The sequence below is a fragment of the Chlorocebus sabaeus genome, chromosome 1 (assembly GCF_047675955.1).
Source record: "Chlorocebus sabaeus isolate Y175 chromosome 1, mChlSab1.0.hap1, whole genome shotgun sequence".
NCBI lineage: Eukaryota > Metazoa > Chordata > Mammalia > Primates > Cercopithecidae > Chlorocebus > Chlorocebus sabaeus.
This window is the reverse complement of record NC_132904.1, coordinates 73,838,660-73,863,573: the sequence shown is the minus strand read 5'-3', so window position 1 is coordinate 73,863,573 and position 24,914 is coordinate 73,838,660. Positions and strand designations below refer to the sequence as shown.

The 24,914-nt window shown below is 39.4% G+C and overlaps 1 protein-coding gene across 10 annotated transcripts in view; it reads left to right on the top strand.

Moving 5' to 3' along the window:
* PAK1 (p21 (RAC1) activated kinase 1) overlaps positions 1–23,952 on the top strand; it is a 149,417-nt gene extending 125,465 nt beyond the window's left edge. For all 10 annotated transcript variants that reach the window (XM_008020241.3, XM_038005437.2, XM_008020238.3 and 7 more), the window contains 7 exons: positions 1,728–1,776; positions 7,072–7,184; positions 10,205–10,322; positions 13,562–13,661; positions 14,711–14,907; positions 18,105–18,242; positions 22,616–23,952. In XM_008020241.3, coding sequence (XP_008018432.1) covers positions 1,728–1,776; positions 7,072–7,184; positions 10,205–10,322; positions 13,562–13,661; positions 14,711–14,907; positions 18,105–18,242; positions 22,616–22,702 — 802 coding nt within the window. In that variant the 3' untranslated portion in view covers positions 22,703–23,952. The remainder of the gene's footprint in view (positions 1–1,727; positions 1,777–7,071; positions 7,185–10,204; positions 10,323–13,561; positions 13,662–14,710; positions 14,908–18,104; positions 18,243–22,615) is intronic.
* Positions 23,953–24,914: the final 962 nt, after the last annotated feature.

The following is a 24,914-nucleotide window of genomic DNA, read 5'->3' as shown; positions in this document are numbered from 1 at the left end:
TTCTAGAACTTTGTAATCATGGAGACAGTCCCCAAATGTCCAGTGCCCTGAGACTTGGGCATGTTTGCCCTTTAAGAATAGCACATCTAGTAGGATCAGGAAAGGATGGGGTTAGGAAGACAGATACCAGCTTTATAACAGAAGATAGTTAGGGGCAGGATAATCAGGCAGCGAAGAAATAACTGCCTATGCAAGTCATCCAATCCTTATTTGATAGCCAATATGTTATAATCAACAGTTTCCAGGAATGTAGCTAGGGTCCCAACTAGAGAGTGATGGTTAGGGAGCTGGTGACCATAGTTTCTAGCTACAAGGCATGCTTACACGTGACATTTCCCCCTGGATTGACCTGACTTCTCCAAGAATTATAATCTCAGGGCTTGCCTAGGAAGCAGTCTTGTAATAGAGCAGATGTTTAATTTTCTTCAAATTGCATCATATGTACCCAACATATGGCATGTATAGATACAAATATGTTTTACAAATTACTTACCTATAAATACACAGGGTTTATGGTTACAAGCATAAAATGAGGGTTTTAGTTATTTTGAATGGATTTAGTTATTTTGAATGAATTATTACTTTACTAGCATTATTTCTGCATTTCTTTCCCCCTTCTCTGTCTGTATATATGAATGTGTGTATAATTACATACATATGTGTACACACGTGTCTAGTGGGGTCATTCTTACCTTGGGGGTGGGGCAGAGGTACCCTCAGATCTTCTGGGAACATATATGTTTGAAAGAGTATATTTCATACCATTTTATGTTTGAAAAATGAAAGCTAAAAACCGCTTTTATAATACAAACTACAGAAAACAAAATTTACATATCCTATTGATGGAATAAATGATTGAAAACCATTATTTTATTTTAAAGGGTCAAAGTGTATCCTATAATATTAGAGCGGGAAGGGTACTTTGAGATTAGATTATTCAGTGTGGTTCTTCAAGTTTTTATAGTTTTTTACTATTTATAGTTTTTTAATGGAAATTTTCACTAAAGATAGCATATATAAGTATACAACTCAGTGAATTTTCAAAAAGTGAACACGCCCATGTAACCAGTACCCAGATTAAGAAAAAGAATATTACTGACACCCCAAAAGTTCATATTGCTTTTTGATAAATATATAAGACATGCTGGCTCACCCCCAAATACATTCTGAAATTCTCTCCAGGACCCCTTTCTCCTCACCTCTCACCCCCTAGTTGAAAATCATAGATCTAATCTTACCCCTTTTATAGATGAAGAGTTTGAAGCCAGAAGAAATTAGAGCCACTTGCCAAGGGTGATGGAGGCGAAGAGAGAAGCAAGCAGGAACAGGAAATTAATATATATTGAACATCCGTTATATGTTATGCAATTGGCTAAGTACTTTACATGAACTAATCAATTTAAATTATCTTATATTCTCTTATGTCCACTTTACAAATGAGGAAAGTGAAGCTCAGAGAAGTTAAATAACTTTCTTAAGATCCTACCTAGTAGGTACTAGGTAGAAGTAGCAGGTTGGAATTCAGGTCTCTTGGCCACTAGAGCCTACATTCTCTTTACTACCACTTAATGTCTTCTTAAGTATGAGAATGGATGATGCAGGGAGAGGATTATTTTTACTGCTGTTGTTTTTGACACTCACAGATTGTGTGTAGAACTACATTTGACAAATACCACTTCATTGAACACTATTTTTTTTCCCTCTTTCTCTGCCACCTTACTGTTCAGTGCTTCAGGCACCGTGTACACTGCAATGGATGTGGCCACAGGACAGGAGGTGAGTATCCACCACCCACTGTTGCCCTTTAGTTCTGTTTCTTTTTATTTGGGATTAATTTTTAGCCCTTGTTAGGTCAATAGGAACATTTCTAATTTCTTTTTTTTTTTTTTTTTTTAATTGAGATGGGGTTGACTCACTCTGTCATCCAGGCTGGAGTGTAGTGCCGTGATCTCTGCTCACTGCAACCTCCGCCTCCTGGGTTCAAACAATTCTCCAGCCTCAGTCTCCTGAGTAGCTGGGATTACAGGCACCTGCCACCATGCCTGGCTAATTTTTGTATTTTTTAGTAGAGATGGGGTTTCACCATGTTGGCCAGGCTGCTCTCAAACTCCTGACCTCAGGTGATCTTCCTGCCTCGGCCTCCCAAAGTGCTGGGATTACAGGCGTGAGCCACTGCGCCCAGCTGGAACATTTCTAGTTTCTTACTGTAGCATACAAGAGCCAAATAGCAGGCTAACATGATGAAACGTAAGGTTTGGACTAAGGTGAAATAGTTAGATGGAGGGAAGTAGATGGATTTGAGAGATACTTAGCAGCTAGGTTCGACAGGATTAGATGATTGACTGAATGTGAACATTGTTTACAAGTGAGTGATATCATTCAAGGAGAAAGGAAAAAGAAATTGGATACTGCCTGATTGCCAAGTGGATAGTTGCTTATACAAGTCTGGGGCTTGGGGGAGAAATCTGATCTACAGGAGATTTAAACCATGTCTCTTGACTCCTAATCTACTGGTGCTACCTTTACTTTCCACTGAACAGTGAAATCCTCATTTATTTGGAGGCAGCTTTTTGTCCCTCTCATTTCATTAAGCCATGAGAACTATAGCTAAAGCCTGCTGACCCAAGGTCTTATATTCAGTAGAAGGAAGTTAAGAAGGGAATATAGAGTACTTGGGGTTTCCTTGCATTCTAATATTTGGTTGCAGAGTAGGAGTGTCAGCCAGTGAACTGGATGGCAGCTGCCCCAGATAAGTTCTTTCTTCAGAGAGTACCAGGACACAGCAATTGAGAGAGGCACCTCCTCTTCCAATGAAAATAGAGTTGGGGTCCTGTAAGGGAGGCTGCTAAACATGTGCTTCTATATTTTTGGTGGTTGAAACCACGTGGCATCCTGGAGAAGTCATGGTTAATAGCGGTAGCATATATCTCACTAGGCTCTCGTGAGTTTTTCAAGTGTTAAAGCCAAATATTAAGGCTCCACCTAGGGTAAGCCAAGTTTTAAAAATCATTATTATGGTTAAGGATTTATTCATTGTTCTTTGACGTGAGAATCCAAAGAACTAGATGCTTATAAGCCTTTAGCTACTTATATAACCTTGGGCAAGTCATCTGACCTCTCTGAGCCTGAATTTTATATATTTATAAAATATGCATGATAAAATGTCCACAAAAGTGTTGAAAGAATTCAGTAAAGCAATACATGTGAAAATGCATTATAAACTTTATGAACTACATATTCATATTTATTCATTTTTACTCATATGCATATGTATGTATTCCACAAAGCATTTGCTTTATTCCACACCTTATGCTAAGAATTCTGTGAAAGTTCACAGACATTAAAATCATGTGTAAATTTAAGAGACTGTAATTTCCTTTGTGTACATATAAAAGCCTTGTAATATTGACAGAAATCTGCCTTAAAGTAAAAATAATGGTGAGGAAGGAAGGATAGTATTATCATGACGTTTTAATGATGGTGAATATGATGCAGAGATTAAAATAAAGAAGGTTATACCAATCCTGAAAAGAACTCTATGAGGTAGGTAATATTATTTTTTCTTTACTGCTGAGGAATTTGAGGCTCAGGGTATATAAATAACTTTTTTGCAAAGTTGTACTGTCAGCGATTAGCAGGGACTGGTTTAGAATCTTTGACTCCTAATCCTGTGTGTTTTGGGCCGCAAGAGCACAACAGAGCTGAGGTTAGATACTAGAGTCCCTTGTCGTGTTTCTGGCCTCTCAGGCCTCACAGTCCTTGATGGGAGGCAGGTAGGTGATGATGGTGGTTCCTGGAAGGCCTGGAGGCTGGCTGTGTGAGAAGCTGGCCAGAGGAAAGAGAAATTTAAATTCATTGTATGCCTGCCTTGTGGTTACAAAACTATGAATGGAAGGCAGTCCATCAGGGTGGCTAATGCAGTGTGGTCAGGAAGGCTTCATTTCCTGCCCCAGGGAGAATAAATCTTTAGTGGAGTCAGCAGGATGCTCTCCGTCTTTGTGAGTGTGTGCTTATTGGGGGTTATCCAGCTGAGAAGGGCAGACCTATTGTCTCACATATAGGAAGAATGTTAGTGCTGGGAAGTCTTCCAGTTACAGATCAACAATTATTTTTCAAGCGTGTTTTTAGAGAGAATGTGTATAATAGAAAGAACAGACTGGAAGAGCCTTTGGAGTCGCATGGACCTGTGGGTATTGATTATGACCTTAGAATTTTCTTGAGTCTTCGCCTCATTTTCTTACCTGAAAATGCAGATCATGATTCTTACTTTGCAGGGCTGTTAGGTTTTACTGTGATAATATAAGTAGGGCATCTAGCACAGAGCCTGGCACACAGTTGGTATTTGATAAATAGTAGTGGTGGGAGAGTGGTTGCTGTGCCAAGTACTTATTAAATGCTGTTATTACTATGATTACCATTTTCATTATTGTCTAACTTTATTGCTTATTTACTTATATGTGAGTAATGCATTTGCCATTGTCTCACTTGGTATTCAAAACAATCTTGAGAAGAGGGGAATCAAGGTTGAGATTGTCTTCAACGTATTGATGAAGAGACTGAGGCTCAGAGAGCTTGTGATTGGTCAAGGTCAGTAAGTGACAGGTCCTGAGCTTAAGTTCTCAGAGTTCAAGTCTAGTTCTTTTTCTGTTATAGGAATGCTATATCCTAGCCTATATAGGTGGGGTCTGATAGATGAAGGACACAGCCTAACCCATAGTTAGTAGCTATTGAAAAGGGCTCCCAGTTGGGCACTATGGCTCACGCCTGTAATCCCAGCACTTTGGGAGGCTGAGGCGGGCAGATTATGAGGTCAGGAGTTCGAGACCAGCCTGGCCAACATGGTGAAACCCTGTTTCTACTAAAAATACCAAAATTAGCCAGGCGTGATGGCGGATCCCTGTAATCCCAGCTACACGGGAGGCTGAGGCAGGAGAATCACTTGAACCCGGGAGGCGGAGGTTGCTGTGAGCAGAGATTGCCATTGCACTCCAGCCTAGGCAACAGAGCGAGACTCTGTCTCGAAAGGAAAAGAAAAAAGAAAAGGACTCTCATGTCCTGCCCCAGCCTCCATGTTAGCCTCTTTATGCCTCTCCTTCCTTGCTGCTGCCAGCAGTGACCACTGTGAGGTTCATAAGCAGTGTCCCATCCTCCAAGATGGCATGAGTAACTCAAAAGATATTCTTCTGGCTCCAGTCCTTAATGTGTGTTATAAGGGCTAACTATACTTAATATCTTTAGATCAACATGTTGCTTTTCAAACGTTAGGAAAAACTAATGCTCAGCTGTTATAGACAGCTGCCACCAGACTAGAAAGAAGCCTGACCTAACAGGAAACTCCACTCCAAAGCAATTTTTCCTTACTCGAGGTAGGGAATGGAGGTGGTCAGATTTTTTTACAGAATTACTTCTATTCTTAATGATTAACTTGGTCTCTGCAAAAGACTGTCCATTCTTGACTTGAAGAAATAATAGAATCAGGGATTTGTCACATAAAAGTTTGAATCATTCCTTCTTTATACTTCTTGCTGCTTCTAGAAAGACAACTTTGTTCTATTAGATGTTTGTGTTCTTGTCCACTAAGCAGGAAAAAGGCAAAATATCTCTAGAGAATGAACACTTAGAAAATAATTTAAAGTATACTCCTATGGGATAGAGGAGCCCATTGCCATTTTTTGGTTGTTTTTATTTAAAAACAAAGTACTGACCAACCTATTGACTTCTCTCTTGCCCTCTTTCTACAGACATTTCTTGAGCACCACTATGTGTGTAAAGGCCTGTGTTTGGCATTGGGGTTCTGGGCTTTCAGTCAAGCCCTCAAACTTCTTGATACACTACCCCTAACTAATCATTACACATGATAGCAAGTTGTAAGTTCCATAAAAGAGGGATAAATATGATCTTATAGGGCTTTAAAGAAGGGAAAATGCATATTGGGTTTGGAGAATGAAGTTTCCTTTTGCCTGATACAAAGCGTAAGTAGCTTTTGAATGTATGGAAATGATACAGGCTGTTCCAGATGAAGAGAAGATTCTGAACAAAGGAAGGGGAACTAGATACCAGGGAGAACATGGAGTGTTCTCCATGGACACTCGTCTGTGAAGGAATAGAGTTGGAAGTAAAGTAGGAGCCAGATCATGAGAACTTTGAATGTTGTACTGAGAAACATTTCTAGGCAACCAGGAGCCATGTAAGTTTTTGAACAAGGTTATCAAATGTGTACTGTGGGGGAAAATTAATCTGGCTACATGTACAGGATAACTTGGCATCCCTTTTGAGGGTTCTAATCCTGATTTTGCTGTTGAATAGCTATGTATGCAAGTCACATCCTCTCTGAAACACAGTTTCCCCATCTGTTGAATCATTAGTAATATTTAGCACACAAGGTGTCTTTGCAGATTAAATGAAATAACAAATTTGAGAACACCTTATAATAGTACCTTACGTATAGAAGGAATTGATACTAAGTACCTTAGAAACTAAAGTATACCTTATATTCATGTTGTCTGGAAATTTGTTTTTATTTCTGTAGATAGAGCTCTCATCCTCCTTTTCTATTCTTTCTTGACCTGGTCAACTCTGATTTATGTTTCTACACCAGGTTCAGAAAGTCACCTCTCCCTTTATGAAGTCCCTATACTTGGCCAGATTGAAAGAGTTCTTGGCTTTTGCCGTATTCTGTGTTTTGCTAGCATTTTGTATGAACCTCTGTTATAGCATCTCTTTTCTGTTGTGACTTTTTAAAAGTATTTTTCTACACCAAAGTTTGATTCTGAAACTTTGGTGTATATCACAGTGACCTGGAGGACTTGTTACATCACATAGTTTCTGATTTAGTAGATTTGGGGTGGGACCCCAGGTTTTTATTTCCAACAAGCTCCCAGATGATGATAATGCTGGCTTGAGACCTCACTTTGAAGACCACTGGTCTACATAGACAAATTGTGAATTACTCGAGGGCTAAGACTGTATCTTACTCATCTTTGCTTCCTGAGTACTTAAGGTCTGGTACTTAGTAGGTGCTCAATAAATGGGAATGACTATGGTTGCACATTGAATATACTCTGATTTCAGGTGGCCATTAAGCAGATGAATCTTCAGCAGCAGCCCAAGAAAGAGCTGATTATTAATGAGATCCTGGTCATGAGGGAAAACAAGAACCCAAACATTGTGAATTACTTGGACAGGTATGGAGTGGTGGGTCCCATCAGAGGGATAGGGCCTTTGGGACTGATTGGTGGACTGTCAGAGAAGAGGGCGGTGCCAGCACTCAGAACTGCCTCCATTTAAGAGTCTTCTGTGATGCTGAGCTCTCTGTAGGTGACCCTGTGTAATGCTGGACACCTTTATTGCTGGGAAATCCTTCTGTATTAGGCTGAACTCTACCACCATGTAGCTTGTAACAGTTGATCCTATTACTGTTTGTTTTGCCTAAGGGAAACCTACCAGCCCATCTGCCTGAGTCAAACATCTAGGTCCTTAACTCATTTTATATCCCAAATCTTTCCTTATTCTGCTCATCCTCCTGAATAACTGCTTGTTTGTTTATGTTCTCTTAAAATGCAACGTGCAGAACTAGATGTTTCATTTGAGATCTGACCACTACGGAGAGAGTGGGACTCTTTCTAAACTCAACACAGCTTAATGATTTCATTCTTGTTTTATCTTTTAGGATGTGTGCTTTGACTCCTAGTAAGTTTGCAGTCAACTAAAATTTCTGATTTTTTTTTTTACATAGCTTGCATTAAACTGGAAATATAGAACTTTTTCACTATCTTCATTAAGTCCCATTTTTATTGTTTTAGCCCATCATTCCAGCTCATCAAAATTGTTTTTCAAAATAGTAAGAGTGGTTGTATATAATATTTGTATTGTGCTTTATTTTGTACTAAGCACTTTCACGAACAGTATCTCGTTGTGAGGTAGGGTTTTTAATCCATATTTTACAGACGAGGAAACTGAGGTTTATAGATGTTAATAACTTGTCCAAGAGTAGTAAGCCGTAAAACAGCAAAGCAGTGTTTTGAATTTGAATATTCCTAGCACCAATATCAATGCCCTTTCTATTATATCAGGTTCTTTTCTCCGATACCTGAACAAAAAAAAAAGTTAAGCTTCTTGCCCAGGGTTCAGAGACATCATAGGTGGAGGTGAAATTGGACTATATCTTGGGCTCTAATTTCTTTACCTCTTATATTGCATGACCAGCTACCTCTTCCTGTTACTGGTAGATTTCATAAGGGTGCCTTCTTATTCTGCATCTAAAACACTAGTAAGCTTCAGTTTCCTTAAAAAGGAAAAGAGTTGAACTTTGACATTCCCAACACTGTAAAGAATAAAGCCTTTTTCTTTGAGATGGTTATGTCTCCTTAATGTGGGTCCTGACTGGCTCTGAAGAATCCTCTGAAAGTTAGTACCTTATCATCTCTTTCAGAACTTATTATACAGAGAATATAGCTCGTGCAAACTACTGAAGGCGACAGGGGTTTTAGATTTTGGCTCAGGATATGGAAAAATGAAAGCTGTCAGTAAGGGTATGGCCTGTCTCACAAAATGGTGAGTTACCCATCAGTGGATGCATCTAAATGATAAGACCATGTTATTGAAGGAATTTGTGTTCTGGGAGTAGGATTAAGAGACTTATAGATTTGTTTATTAATCATACCTTTACTGGTATTCCCAGAGGCTTTTACTCTGGAAATCAGAAGTAAATAATGCTATCTTTGCCCTCAAATAGTTCCTAGTCTGGTATAGAAAAAAGTACACTCTGTAAAATCATAGAAGAGGATCTTAACCTGAGCATTCAGTGAAGGTGTTGCAAATGAGGGTCTGTGGTTTTTGTGAGATGTCCCGGGGGAACTCCATCACATATGGATGAACTCATGGGCAGAACCCTCATGATGTAATCACCTTCCAAAGGCCCCACCTCCTAATAACATTAGTGATTAGATTTTCAACATATAACTTGTGAGGGACACAAACATTCAGACCATAGCAGTTCAAATCCCCATAGTCTTCTCTCTCAAAAGAGATTGTCATGTTTATTTGTCATGGACATTTAAAAATTATAAATCAGAACACAAAGTTTTATGGAAAGAGCAGTCGATTAGTAGTCAAAAAAATAGGATTCAAATCTTACCCTTTGCTTGAGTGCATTTGTTAAAATCTTCCAACAGTCTCCACATCTGTCCAGCAGTGTTCCTAATATCAGGATGAAGATAAGATGATACCACACAGTTCAAGCCAGTGCAAGAAATGTTTTTTTTTCCAATCCAGCGTCTATGTCCAAGACTGGCAGAAGACTTCAGGGCTCTAGGCTCACCTTGTTTTTATTTGTCCGATTCTATAGTAAGGAAACATTGACCAGATAGGCTAAGTGACCTTTTTATTTATCATGTAATAGGGTTGAGTGATCCAACCCCTGAGTGAAGCCATCACTTCTAACTCGTGTGAGTCCACAATCTCTCCGGGGATACCTTACTAAATGGTAGCCTTGGCTTATCAGACGGCTTTGGCTCTGTAAGCCATTGCTAAATTCATTCCATTCTTGAATCACAGACACTCAAAGTAGAGGTCAATTGTCAGCATAATGACTATGTATACAACACTTTGCAGCTTTTAAGGGACTCATAAACATTATTTCATTTAATATTTTTAGTTATCTTTTATTTCATTCATTGATTTATTTAGTAAATATTGGCATTTGCTGTGCTGGACTCTGGGGATAGAGTCTTAAACAAGACCCAGTACTTGGTCTCATAGATCTCAGATCTGGTAGGACTCTCTGGGAGGGTTAGTAGCTCTCTCTTCTTTGGGTAACATGGACTGTAAATCTTATCATTGTAAAATGTTTGGATGCTTCTAGAGGTGTGGGAATCATGTCAGTCTTTCTAATTTTAGAATGTCTTCCTTTGTGTTGTGATGAAATGCAATTTTATTGTATCACTTTAAGCTAGTGATCTTAGTTCTGCCCTTTGGGGTTTCACAGAACACGTATGCTTGGTTTTCTCCAGGAGCATCCTTGAGAAATTCAAAGTTAGTGATTTTGTCCCCCAGATTCTGCTTTTCCCCAAAGTAAAGAATCTTTTACTTTACTTTATGCTAAGACATAGTTTCACTCTGTGTATATGCTTAGCCTTTGAAACCCAGTGCCATGGCTCAGAGTACTCTGATTGTTCCCTCTCACCCTTTATCTGTATTCCTGCAGTTACCTCGTGGGAGATGAGCTATGGGTTGTTATGGAATACTTGGCTGGAGGCTCCTTGACAGACGTGGTGACAGAAACATGCATGGATGAAGGCCAGATTGCAGCTGTGTGCCGTGAGGTAAGGCCAAGGGCCAAGCAGTCTTGGGTAGAAAGCTGCCTCCGTATTCCAGTCTCCTGAAGTTCCCTACCCAGTGAGATCTCAGTCTGGGCTCTGTGGAATTGGTAGAAATTAGTGCTGACATTCCTGTCATTCCTGTATTGTACCTGTGTTTGTCATTTCTATCACCATGATTTTTTTTTCTTTAAAGATAACTTTATTCTACCCAAGGCAGAAAAATTATAAAGTACTAGATAGTATATATTGTAAAAAGTCACTCGTAATTCCAGTCTTAAAGATAACCACTCTAAGCACATTATTATATATTCCTTTATCTCTTTTATCTGGGCATATATTTTAATCATTTTTATTCGCTTTCTTGCTTTATTTTTGTGCTATAAGGAAAATAAAGCAGAGTAAGAAGGTACTGATGGAGGAAGTTCTATTTTAGACGGGATAGTCAGGGAAGGTTTTGCTATGGATTTGAGTAAACATCTGAATGATATATAAAAGCAAGCCAGCAAAAATCTAGGGTAAAATACTTCCAGGGGGAAAAAAAAAAAAGCTCAAATAGATATTCCCTTTCTCCTCATTGCTATTAAATGTCTGGAATCGATAATATGCTGATGTAAGAGGAAAAAAAAGCCCTCCAGAAGGCCTGGACAGTGTCCTCAGGGAATAACCACATTTCATTTCCATTAGAGCAAGAAGATGAAGGGAATATTCAGAGACATTGAGGATATTGGGTGTTTTGCTGATGACAGACTGGAACTTTCTGGTGGCCCAATAATGCAAAAGTAATTGCAGTTTTTGCGATTACTTAAAAAAAAAATGCCAAAAACCACAATTGCTTTTGCACCAACATAATAGAAAAGTTAGGAAATTAGGGGAAGCATAGAAGATGAGATGAGGTTCAGAATTTTGTGGGGATGAGTATAATAGTGTGATTGGGGTTTGATAGTGCAAGATATGAAGGCATACTGCTGAAATTATGTAGTTACATATTTAATCAGTGTTAAGAAAAATAAAATGTGAAATCAATACTGCCCTAGAAAATATGGTCCCCTTTGCAAACAACTTTGGGATCTAGAATATTCACAAGTAATTGGAATTAATTAATGAAATTAATACCAGGCTGGGATTCTTAGGGGTTCTGACTTTTTTTCCTTGTTCCACTACTAATGCAGTATTTCTTAACCTTCTTTTCATTGTCTCCTTCTTAAGGAGCCTTTTTCCTAATCATACTCCCTGCTATAAAATTTTAATATCACAGATACATAGGTCAACTGTTTACATACCATGGCCCTTTGGAGGGTCATAAACCATTGTAATACCTAAGATTTTTTTCACCACACCTGCTTACCCTCAGGAACCAAGTTTCACTAGTGGAGAATACATACATACGTATACTTTGGGAAATCATTTTGCCTCATTATTAATCTATAAAATGGAAATTGCAACATTCACACTGTATGTACCTTAGGGGAGCTATATGGATGAAAAAGCACTTGGAAAAAAATGTTAATGTTGTATGATAGATGGTATTACTATTCTTCAGTTCTAATAGAGATCATCTCCTTTTTAAAATATCTTTACTGAGATATAATTCACCCATTTAGAGTATATAATTCACTAGCTTTTAGTATGTTCATAGAGTTGTACAACCACCATCATAATGAATTTTAGATCCTTTTTATCACTCCAAAGAGGAAATTAATATCCATTAACAGTCACTCCCCATGTCCCCTGCCCTAACTCTCCCAGCCCTATGTAACCACTAATCTATTTTCTACCTCTGTAGTTTCCCTGTACTGGGCATTTTATATAAATAGAATCATGTAATATTTGTTCTTTTGTAATTGGCTTCTTTTACTTAGCTAGCATTGTGTTTCAAAGAATCATCCATTTTGTAGCATGTATCAGTACCTCATTCCTTTTTATTGCCAAGTAATAGAATGGACATTTGAGTTCTTTCTGTTTTCGGCTGTTATAAAAAATAAAAAATTACTCTATGAACACTTATATACCAGTTTTTGTGTGGAGGTATGTTCTCATTCTCGTGGGTATATAACTACAGGTGGATTGCTGGTCATATGACAACTCTGTACTCAACTTTTGAGGAACTGCCAAACCATTTCTGTAGTAGCTGTACTGTTTTACACTCCTGCCAGCAATGTATGAGGTTCCAATTTCTCAAGATCATTCTTTTTCATCATAATTTCTGACATCCTGAGATGTCTCCACCCTTGTAAGAAGAGCAGCTCTTACATTTTCAGAGAAAACCCAATTCTGGATATTGTTTTATTCTTAATTTAGCCATTGGTATATTCTTAGAAAGTAAAGTATTAGGTTAGGACCATTTAAATAGTATTTTCCTGTTCACTTATATCTTTAGTGTTTTTTAATTGGTAGAAGTTCCTAAAAAATTAGTTTTGGGTCAATGAAAGCAAATTATTGATTTAGTAGAAAAGCTGAGATGATCTCATCTAATTCCCACATTTTATAGATGGGAGTCCAGAATTATATAGTTAGTGGGGTAGCAGCAGAACCAGGCATTTTAATTGTACCATTGTGTCTCTTTGTTACTCATTCTGCCTGTGTACCATAGGTGTTTTCCAAGGTTCTTCTCTTTCTCTTATACCCTTTGCCAGGTTCAACCATTTCTGTAACTTAAACAAAAATCATCTCTTCCCAAATGACTTGTAAATATTTACCTCTATATGGAAACTAAGAGTTATAAATTCAGTTGCCTACTGGACATTTATCTTCAGATGTCAAATTCAGCATATCCAAAATAGTACAAAATATCTCCTCACCAAAATAAGATTATCCTGCTAACTTACTGCTTCTAGTATCACTTCCATATGTCTGCTTCCTCAAATATGACCCTTATTTGTTGTTTTCCTCCAGTCTGTCATTATAAGATCCTTTCCATTTTTCTTCAGTAATTTCTCTTGGGCCTTAGGTTCTTTACCAAGGATCTAATTAAAAAAATAAAAAACATTGGAGGAACTCCTTTACTTAAAAAACTATTTTAAGGTGAAAGGCAGCATGGAGTGTTAAAAGAATGTTTAGCTGGGAGATGGAAGACTTGGTTCTAGATCTGGCTCTGCGAGTGATTTGGGGCAAGTCCTTTTACTCGTTGGGGCCTTACTTCCTTTATTTTAAAGTGAAGAGGTTGAATTAGTTGATTTTCTATTAAGTCTTCTGTATTATATGTATGTCCTTTCTCTCTCCCCCTGCCCACACCACTTCAATAGTGTCTGCAGGCTCTGGAGTTTTTGCATTCGAACCAGGTCATTCACAGAGACATCAAGAGTGACAATATTCTGTTGGGAATGGATGGCTCTGTCAAGCTAAGTAAGTAGGAGCCTTAGGAATGATAATACTTCTCTCCCTGTGGGGCCCTGTCTCCTGTGAGATGGTCATCATATAATAGTAACTACGACACTCACCAAAGGGTCTTTATTATTTCATGGGATATGAGGGCTGTTTTATATTCTTCTATATTAATCATAGGATATCATTTCATTATTTTTTCATTCATGTATACATTTAACAACAACCACAAAAAACTTGGCTGAATGCTTACTCTGTGCTAGGTCCTGTGATGGGCACTGAGAGTACATTTTCCCTACCTTCTCAATCAAGTATGGAAAACATTTAATAGATAATTAGAAAAAAGGGTTTTGCGTAACTTCTTTCATTCAGTTATTCAGCAAACTTTTATTGAATGTCTAGTACATGCCAGTCCTTCTAGGGATATGAGGACAAGTAAGAAGATATAATCCGTACTCTCAAAGACTTCCTAATTTAAATAAATTTATAATTGCAATATAATGTGAAAACCACAGCAGGTAGAACATTTTGTTCAAAGGTGTAAAGACCAGTAGACCAGAAAAACAGGCTATGTTATGGGTGGATGGGCAGTTTATGGAAGGACTGCTAGCAGCCCTGGGCCTGGGGCATAAAAACAGGGCCATGCTTAGTCATAGGTGACTGGGGTTTAAATCAAGGACTCGTGCCCAAGAAATAAGGCAAGGACCTCGTTGCCATATTTGAGAATATGAGAGTGGTTTTTCAAGAACAAAGCAGAACTGGGACAAGCAATCAAGACCAAAATGGGCAGCTTGGACTTTAACACTAAGTCCCCTGGTTTAAGGAGAGATAGGAGGCCAGAGATGGTGTTTCTTATATTCCTCCTATTTCTCTTCAGGGTTCAATAGGAAATAGGCTAGGAGCTAGACATGAAGGTGGCAGTCAAGTGACTTTGGAGAGACGAGAGACAAAGGATAGCAGAGCTGGAAGCCAGGCAGATCTTGTCACCTACGTGTAGACACACAGTCAACACTTCCTGAAGTGAGTGTATATCCTAAATGTATGTTCTTTCTCTTATTTTTCTTTTCTAGCTGATTTTGGATTCTGTGCACAGATAACCCCAGAGCAGAGCAAACGGAGCACCATGGTGGGAACCCCATACTGGATGGCACCAGAGGTTGTGACACGAAAGGCCTATGGGCCCAAGGTTGACATCTGGTCCCTGGGCATCATGGCCATCGAAATGATTGAAGGGGAGCCTCCGTACCTCAATGAAAACCCTCTGAGAGTGAGTGTTACCATTCCTATTTCAATTTATTTGGGCTGTTGTCTCTAGTCCCAGGAAATAAGAATCCAGGCTATTCTCTATGGCTTTCAACCTGGAGATCCCTTTTCTGGATACAACTAGTCACTGTTGAACTTAAAATATAAATGGTCAAAGAAAAGGAATATTAGAAGTCACTCATTCATTTATTCAACAACTATCTGAGTCCCTTTCAAGTGCAAGAAACTATTCTAATGAAAATAAAATAAATTAATATGTAGTAACAGATGGTAAATGCTGTGAGAAAAAGCAAAGTAAGGAAGTTAAGAGAGTAATGGAGGAAGAGGTGTGCTATTTTAGAGCAGAGAGGGAAGTTCTCTCTCGTAAGTTATTTTATTCTGCAGAGTTGGGAAGTCATTAGAGGGTTTTGAGCTGAGGAGTAATGTGATCTGATTTATGTTTTAAACAGATCATTTTGGCTGCTTTTATGGAAAATAGACTGCGAGAGACTGTTGTAATAGTTCAGAGTGGTGGTGTCTTGGTAGGAGTGGAAGTGAGAAGTGGTCAGACTCAGGAAATGTCTTGAAGGACCAGCTGACAGGATGAACTGAATATTAGAGAAAGAGGAATCAGTAATTACTACACCATTTTTAGTCTGAATTGCTGAAAAAATTCAGTTGCCATCTGTTGAAATGGTGAAGAGCATACTTAAGTTGGGTAATTAAGAGTTGGTTTTGAATGTGCTGATTTGAAGTGTTAATTAGACATTTAAGTGGAGCTAGGAGTAGAGTTTGGCTTAAGAGTCTGGAGTTCAAGGGTGAGGGGTCAGGACAATAAACATAAATTTATTAGTAGATAATATATAGTTGGTATTTAAAATCAGAGGTAGATGAGATCACTCACCTAGAGAATGAGTACTGTTAAAGAAAAGAGATTTGAGTACTGAGCTCTAGGTTATTCCACTGTTTACAGGTTGGAGGAACTAGCAAAGTAGACCAAGGAGTGGCCTTTCTAGTGTGAGAGAACAGAGAAGTGTCTTGGAGGTGAAGTGTCCTGGAGATGAATAGAACAGTGTGCTTCCCGAAGGAGGAGGAGGGTAGATTATGTGTCAAATGTGATTGATAGGTTGAGATGAAACTGAGAAATGAACATTGGATTTGCCAATGTAGAGGTTCTTAATGACCTTAACAATCAGTTGTCAGTAGAGAGATGGGGATGAAAGTCTAATTAAATTCATGAAAGTGGAAGAAGAGGACGTTGAGATGGCATGTATAAACAGGTTTTTTTTCTCTTAAAGGAATTTTGCTGGGAAGGGTAACAAAAATGGAACACTATCTTAAAATGGAGTCAAGGGAGGGTTTTTCTAAAAGATTATGTCTGTGTGCTAATGGGAATGATTTAGTGGAGAGGAGGAAAATGGTCATGTACAAAAAGGAAGTGACAATTATAGAAGTGATATCCTTAAGTCGATGAGAGGGGTTCGATCAACTACTGAAGTAAAGGACATTAGATTAGCATGGACAATTTATCCCTTGTAACAGAGCATATCAACACAGATGCAAATAGGTTGGTAATCTTGGTGTGGGCAAATGTGAAATTTATTCTGATTGCTTTTATTTTCTCATTTATTCCCACCTCCCATCTAGTGCAGGAGTTCCCTGCGCACTGTTGCTGGTAGGTGGTCATCTACATGCTCATGTCATCCTTGGATATCTCTGATTATTGGAAATTGCTTCAGTGCACCAAACTGAAACTACCTTCTGTAGTTTCTATCCTTTGGTCCCAGCTTTGCCTCTGACTTCACATGCAACATATTCTTCCCTGCCTTAGAATGGCCTTGCAGAGATTTGAAGATAATAATTGCTGGGATATGTTGGAAACAAGACAGAGTGATCCTAGACACACACACACACACACACACACACACATTTTTTTTTTTGAGACAGAGTCTCACTCTGTCACCCAGGCTAGAGTGCGATGGTGTGATCTCAGCTCACTGCAACTTCCACCTTCCGGTCTCAAGCGATTATCCTGCCTCAGCCTCCTGAGTAGCTGGGATTACAGGCATCTTCCACCATGCCCAGCTAAGTTTTGTATTTTTAGTAGAGACCATATTTCACCATATTGATCAGGTTGGTCTCAATGGTCTCGAACTCCTGACCTCAGGTGATCCACCCACCTCAGCCTCCCAAAGTGCTGGGATTACAGGAGTGAGCCACCACGCCCGGCCCTAGACATATCTTTTTATGTTTCTGTACCTTATCTGTGAAGTGAGGATGATAATTCTTGCCCAGAGTTAATTGTGGCCATTAAATTAGACAGTGCTTATATAAGTACTCTTTGAATTAAGTGCTGACTGATTGTAAAGATTTGGTCTTACTGTGTTTTTCTTTACCTTTCCCAGGAGATGCTTCATTTAGGGGACCAAGGTGGCAACAGTTTTCACTTATATTTAATATTCCTTTCCTGCTAGAAGAGATCGGTTCTTGGATGACTGAGGTGAAGGCACCAGGAATAATTTCTGCCAGTAGCTGGGCAGATGTTTCAACAGGCTAAATGGATAATAAACCCTTCAGATGTGTAAGCAAGAATAATAATAAAGCCGGGCATAGTGGCTCACATCTGTAATCCCAGTACTTTGGGAGGTTGAGGCAGACGGATCACTTGAGTCTAGGAGTTCGAGACCAGCCCGGCCAACATGGTGAAACCCTGTCTCTACTAAAAATACAAAAAGTAGCCGAGTGTAGTGGTGGGCACCTGTAATCCCAGCTACTTGCGAGGCTGAGACAGGAGAATCGCTTGAAGCCAGGAGGTGGAGGTTGCAGTGAGCCAAGATCTTGCCACTACACTCCAGCCTGGGCGACAGAGCGAGACTCTGTCTCAAAAAAAAAAAAAATAATAATAATAATAATAAACCCTTAGGTCTGTAACATATTTCGTAAGTTTACAAAGTACTTTCAAATACACTATCTTATTTTTACAGATATGTGAGATGGGCATTATCATCATCCTTACTTTACAGATAGGGAAGTTGCACATAGTCTCATGGCCTTTAAATGTTCAGCCTGATCCTTAGGTCATACTCTTTCCAGTATATATACACAGCTGCTACTTTGCATCCTAGAGCATAAAGCAGCTGACCATATTTCTAGAATGTGTATATGGAGAACAAGAGAGAGCCTCAGTTGGAGTTCAAGGTGATTCACCATTTTTATTGCCAGGCCTTGTACCTCATTGCCACCAATGGGACCCCAGAACTTCAGAACCCAGAGAAGCTGTCAGCTATCTTCCGGGACTTTCTGAACCGCTGTCTTGAGATGGATGTGGAGAAGAGAGGTTCAGCTAAAGAGCTGCTGCAGGTAACTGTCCCTGTGCAGGGAAGCACCTAATTCAGGGAATCACTAAACCAGGCCTTTTTTACTTCATGTTTGTCTGTAAGGTACTGGATATTATACAACTAGGCTTCTCTTTTACCATTTCCTACCCTCACTCTGTTCCTACTGCCCTAACTTTTATCCCTGGGGCTTTGCTCATTTATTTTCTTAGCCTCTTTCTCGGCCTGTTAAAACTCTACACGTTCTCCTAGGCTCAGTTTACAATCATTTTCTGAGCACCTATTGAGCTTTGCTTGTAGCTTTCTTGGTTCCTTCCTTCCTTCCTTCCTTCCTTCCTTCCTTCCTTCCTTCCTTCCTTCCTTCCTTCCCTTCCCTTCCCTTCCCTTCCCTTCCCCTTTCCCCTTTCCCCTTTCCCCTTTCCCCTTTCCCCTTTCCCCTTTCCTTTATTCTTCTTCCTTTCCCTTTCTTTTCTTTCCTTTTCCTTCCTTTCCCTTTCCTTCCTTCCTTTCCTTTCCTTTCCTCTCCCTCTCCCTCCCCCTCCCCCTCCCCTTCCCCTTCCCCTTCCCCCTCTCCCTTACTCTCACCTCCCTACAAGGTCTCACTCTGTCACCCAGGCAGGAGTGTACAATGGTGTGATTTTGTCTCACTGCAGTTTTCCTCTCTTGGGTTCACTCAAGTGATCTTCCCACCTCAGCCTCCCAAGTAGCTGGGACTACAGGTACATGCCACCATACCAGGCTAATTTTTTAAAAAGTTTTTTGTAGAGATGGGGTTTTGCTGTGTTAGCCAGGCTGGTCTCAAATTCCTGGGTTCAAGCGATGTGACCACCTCGGTTTCCCAAAGTGCTGGGACTACAGTTATGAGCCACCATGCCCGGCCTGCTTGTATCTTTCATTAGCACATCCTTTGTTCTGTTTGAATTAGTCTGGCAGAGTTTGTTTGAGTCTTGTTGAGAAATGGCTCTCTGACACCCAAATCTTATGCAAGTTATATTTTTGCTGGGATTAGCTCAAAGGATACATTTTTAGCAAAGGAACATACGTTTATTTTATTTTATTTCTGTTTTATTTTTTGAGACAGGATCTCTGTCTGTTGCCCAGGCTGGAGTGCAGTGGTGCAGTCATGGCTCACTGCAGCCCCAGCCTCCCAGGTTCTGCTGATCCTCCCACTTTAGCCTCCAGAGTAGCTGGGACTACAAGCGTGCACCACCATACCTGCCTAATTTTTATATTTTCTGTAAAGACAGGATTTTGTCATGTTGCTCAGGCTGGGCTCAAATGATCTGCCCGCTGTAGCCTCCCAAAGTGTGGAATTACAGGCATGGCATGAGCCACCATGCCCATCCATGGAACATAAGTTTAGAAGATAATTAGTGAGTATGGCTTTTGGAGTCTTTACACTTTCTTCACTGGAAATCCTCAGATAATGGCAATGATACTCTACTTGTTGAGAGTGAGATTTTGCCAGTTTGTGGAGAAACCCGGAGTCAGGGGTTTACCAGGCCTTTTATACTCCCACCCCCCTAATCCTGATAATTTTACATGGTTGAAAAAATTGCCTTTAGCAGGCCACATCATTTGTATTTAACATATTTGTTTCCAGTACAATTTCTTATAACAAGTGTTCTTTTATTATATTGCCCACTAGTGATTTAATAGTAAGTATCATGTGCAACTTTATAAAGGCATGCACTGTCATTTATTTTCGTATTATAAAGCCCAGGAGTGACAGAGCAGGGCAGGGCAGGGCAGGACCTAGCATACTGCCCTGTGTTAATTATGAATCTTTCCTACTGGATTATAACCTCTATTTTATTAATCCCTGAGTTTCTTGTTTTACCTAGAACCTGACTCAGGATAAGTACTCAAAAAATATTTATTGAATTGAATGAAATTGCTGGAAGAACCTACATTGGAATATCATCCTCTGGAACATATTTATCATCTCTTTGTAATTGAGGTTACTGATTATGGAGTACTGGCCTATTAGATATGAGATCTGGGTTCTGCCAAGTGTAACCCATTAGTCTCTAGTATCTGTTGGGACTAAAAGTCTCTTAGTACAATGTAGGACCCCTTTTGCTGTTCATGAGAGTTGTATTCTGCAAACTGTAGGCACTGGGAAATGTGTAAATACGATACGCTAAGCCTGTGATTAGTAAAGATACCATTCTTAATTAAGTACCAAACTATAGTTCTTGAAAGGTTAGTGCCCTCTAAAGTTTTCTTCCTGATACAGTAATATAACTAGTAATAAATGCATTATATTGAATCTTTACCATATTTTAGGCACTAAACACTCTATATATTTAGGCACTAAGCACTTTATATATTGTCCTTCACAACAACTCTGTGAGTTATAGGTTCTGTTATTCTCATTTTTACAGATGAGGAAACTGAGGTTTCAAGTATTTAGTAACTTTTCCATGATAGCTGATAATGTGGCAGATCCAGGATTTCAGCCTGTTTGGCTCCGAAGTGTGTATGCTCTTGGCCACTGCTCTTACAGGCTGAAAGAGTATCACAACTGGAAAGCCCTTAGGGCTCATCTAGTCTGTTTTGTTTATTAGACAGAGAAGGAAACTGAGGCCTCCCAGTTCGGTGTTGGATCATGCTGCTCTCAACTTAGGGGAATTGTAGAAACATGTGATCTGAGAAAGCTGGCTTTTTAACTTGTTGGTGTACATTGTAAATATTGAAAACCATGACTTTGAGAATCGTAAATCATAAAAGCTTCACATCTGTTTCTCCTGTGAGAACACACTTATGGACAGAAATACATAGGATGATATATATTGGAATTCCTATCTTCATGATTTAGCTAGGATCTTTTATTCCTTTCATAGTAATAGTACCTTCTTGTTCTCAGTAGCTCTTTATACTATCTCTGTCCCAACAGAAGTTGAAAAAATTCTCAGCAAAGAATATTGTATATATGTTTCCCTCTCTTTGTGTGTGTGTGTGTGTGTGTGTGTGTGTGTGTGTGTGTGTACATACATATATACAATATGACTAATCAAGGGAATTAGAAGTATGGCAGAAGAATCAGATATGTTCATGTGAGTTGAATAATTATGCTTAGAGGTCAAATTTGGTTCTCAATTTCCTGGTAGCCAGGGCAGAAAAGGAAATGTGATAGTTCCTATATTTTTTATCAAATAGAAGAAATATCCTACATCTTTTAAGACACAAAGCTTTTTTACTACTAAATGTTTAAAAACAAAAAAAACAAAAAACACCATTTTTGGTTAAGAGGCTCTGATAATTACATAAGGAATTGTTAGGCCAGACATGGTGGCTCATGCTTGTAATCCCAGCACTTTGGGAGGCTGAGGCGGGTGGATCACTTGAGGTCAGGAGTTCGAGACCAGCCTAGACAGTATGGCAAAACCCCGTCTCTACTAAAAATACAAAAATTAGCCAGGCATGGTGGTGGGCGCCTGTAGTCCCAGCTATTCAGGAGGTTGAGGCAGGAGAATTGCTTGAACCTGGGAGGCAGAGGTTGCAGTGAGCTGACACCATACCACTGCACTCCAGCCTGGGCAACAGAGTGAGACTCTGCCTCAAAAAAAAAAAAAAAAAGAAGGGAATTGTTTTCCGTAACAGTTTTACTGAAAATATAGATGCAATTTTCATATATTTTCTCCTAAATAGTCATTAAAGGTTAAAGGTATGGCCCAAAGTACAGCGCAGTGAAAGTGATTTGGGAAAGGACCAAGCTACTGAACTTTTTACTAAATGAATTAGCATTATTGGATTTGAGGATAGAACGATAAATTCCTAGATCAATTCTCCTAAACTGCAGTATTGCAATATACTACTGGGTCATGAGCTCTCAATACCTTCCCCAGAGGTAATTATTATTCTGATTATCACCATGGTTTAGGCTTACCTCAGAAGAAATGGAATAAAACAATATGAACTCGCTTGTCTAGCTTCTTTCCCTTAACATGTCTGTGAAATTCAACCCATTGTCAGTGTACCAATTACTTATTTTATTGCTGTGTAGTTTTCTGTGTAGTATTATATGAATATAACACTATTCATTTTTCCATTCTCTTGGACATTTGGGTTCTTTCTGGTTATTGGCTATTATAAGCAAATCTTCTATGAACATTTCTGTGTATATCTTTTGGTGGCTATACAAACTCATTTCTTTTGGGAATATACCTAGGATTGTAATTACTAGGGTATAGGTAGATGTATGTTTATCTGTAAGTAGATGCTGCCAAACAGTTTTCCAAAGTGGTCTGTTTTAAGATGTCCTTCAATTCGGGGATGATCGGAAGCTTTCCACATAGCACCCTTTACAAACAAGGATGCCCTTATGTCTTGTAACACTTACTGGGGAAGAATGGTAAATAGTCATGTGTCTTTTGCTATTTTTCTCCTTTCTAGCATCAATTCCTGAAGATTGCCAAGCCCCTCTCCAGCCTCACTCCACTGATTGCTGCCGCAAAGGAGGCAACAAAGAACAATCACTAAAACCACACCCACCCCAGCCTCATTGTGCCAAGCCTTCTGTGAGATAAATGCACATTTCAGAAATTCCAACTCCTGATGCCCTCTTCTCCTTGCCTTGCTTCTCCCATTTCCTGATCTAGTGCTCTCAAGACTTTGATCCTTGGAAACCATGTGTCTAGCATTGAAGAGAACGGCAACTGAATGACTAATCAGATGATGGCCACTTCTAAATAAGGAATTTCCTCCCAATTCATGGATATGAGGGTGGTTTGATTAAGAGTTTATATGAATAAATGTTTCTAGTCTTCCATACGGCAAAATCCTCACCTCCTTCATAACCATCCCCTATAATTAATTCTTGACTATATAAATTTATGGTTTGATAATATCAATTTGTAATCAGTTGAGATTTCTTTAGTGCTTGCTTTTCTGTGACTGAACTGCCCAGACACCTCATTGTACTTGAAAACTGGAACAGCTTGGGAATGCCATGGGGTTTGATAATCTGCCAGGGACATGAAGAGGCTCAGCTTCCTGGACCATGACTTTGGCACAGCTGATCCTGACATGGGAGAACAACCACATTTTTCTTTATGTGTGCTTCTAGCAGCTGTTTGGGAGGACCTTGACCCAATAGTGTTCCCATGCTGTTTCTTGTGAAATGCTCTCAGCTATGTAGCAGCTTTTGATTCCCTGCATACCCTAGGCTGCTGCCCCTATCTTGTCCCTTGTTTATAACATTGAGAGGTTTTCTAGGGCACATACTGAGTGAGAGCATTGTTGAGAAGTCAGGGGAAAAAAGGTGACTACTTTTAGAGCAAGGCTGGGCATCAGCACCTGTCCAGCTCTACTTGTGTGATGTTTCAGGAACTCAGCCCCTTTTTCTGCCTGGGGTAAGGAGCTGAAAGATTAACTTGGATCTTCTAATGGTCTAAATCTTTTGGTCACAATAAAGAGTCTCCAGATTAGAGACTGCATGTTAGTTCTGGATGGATTTGGCGGCCTGACATGATACCCTGCCAGCTGTGAGGGGACCCTGTTTTTAAGATGCATGGCCAAGCTCTCTGCCAATGGAAATGCTTACACTGGGTGTTGGGGATGTTTGCTACCTCCTGCTATTTTTGTGGTTTTGGTTCTCCCACTATGGTAGGACCCCCAGCCAGCATTGTGACTTGTCATGTCAGCCCCATTGACTACCTTCTCATGCTCTGAGGTACTACTGCCTCTGCAGCATAAATTTCTATGTCCGTCAATAAAAGGAGATGAAAGTATTCTATTGGAGTATGCCTTTTTTCTTTTGTTCTCTCTTTCCTTTTCTCATTTTTTATATGAAATAATGAATAGTTTCTTTCTGAACAATTTGAGAGTGGTAAGTTGCAGATAGGATGCCCCTTTACCACTATATACTTGAATGTGTTCTTTCTTTTTAACACTTTTATGTTAAATATAAATTAAGAGAAATGGGCCAAAACCATTTGTATTGTTTGAAGAATAATTATAAACACACTTGTATCCATCAAATCAAGAAATGGAACACTGATAATAAGAACCTTCTCTATCTTGTCTTTCCCTTTCTCATTATAGCCGCCACCCAAGAGGTAACCACTTGTCTTGACTTTTATTTAAATAACTTTCTTGCTTTTCTCTATACTTTCATCACATTCAGGTGTGTTCCAATACAAGTTGATTTTAGTTCGGCCAGTTTTTGAACTTTAAATAAACATATCATAATAGATACGTTCTTTTGTGCCTGTTATTGTTTCCACTCAAGATTATGTTTTTAAGATATATGTACCTAGTTTGTGTGTAGCTCTAGTTCATTTATTATTCCGGCTGTAAGCACTTGAGAGGAAAGTTTTAACTTGTCCAAGATGAATTCTCTGAGGACTGGCCTTCCAAAGGAGTTGGCTTTCTGCAGAACTCTGTCATAATGGACTACAGCCAACTGCTCAAGGCAGCCATACCTGGTAGAATTCTCAGGTGGCTAATCAGGCCACGGGTCTGTCACATCCTACAGCTACAACCATAAGACTTGAGCCCCAGCTCTGATCACACCAGAGAAAATGCTACTCAAAGATGGCACAACAGAGCTAGAGGCCAGTGTTCTGTTGTGTGGTTTTACTATTGGATCACAGCACCTAATAACTACTAGAGAAGATGTGGTGCTTCTTAGGTATGCAAAATATAATCCCCATGGCTCAGTGCCTGGAGTCCTCTGGAGTATGATATCTGG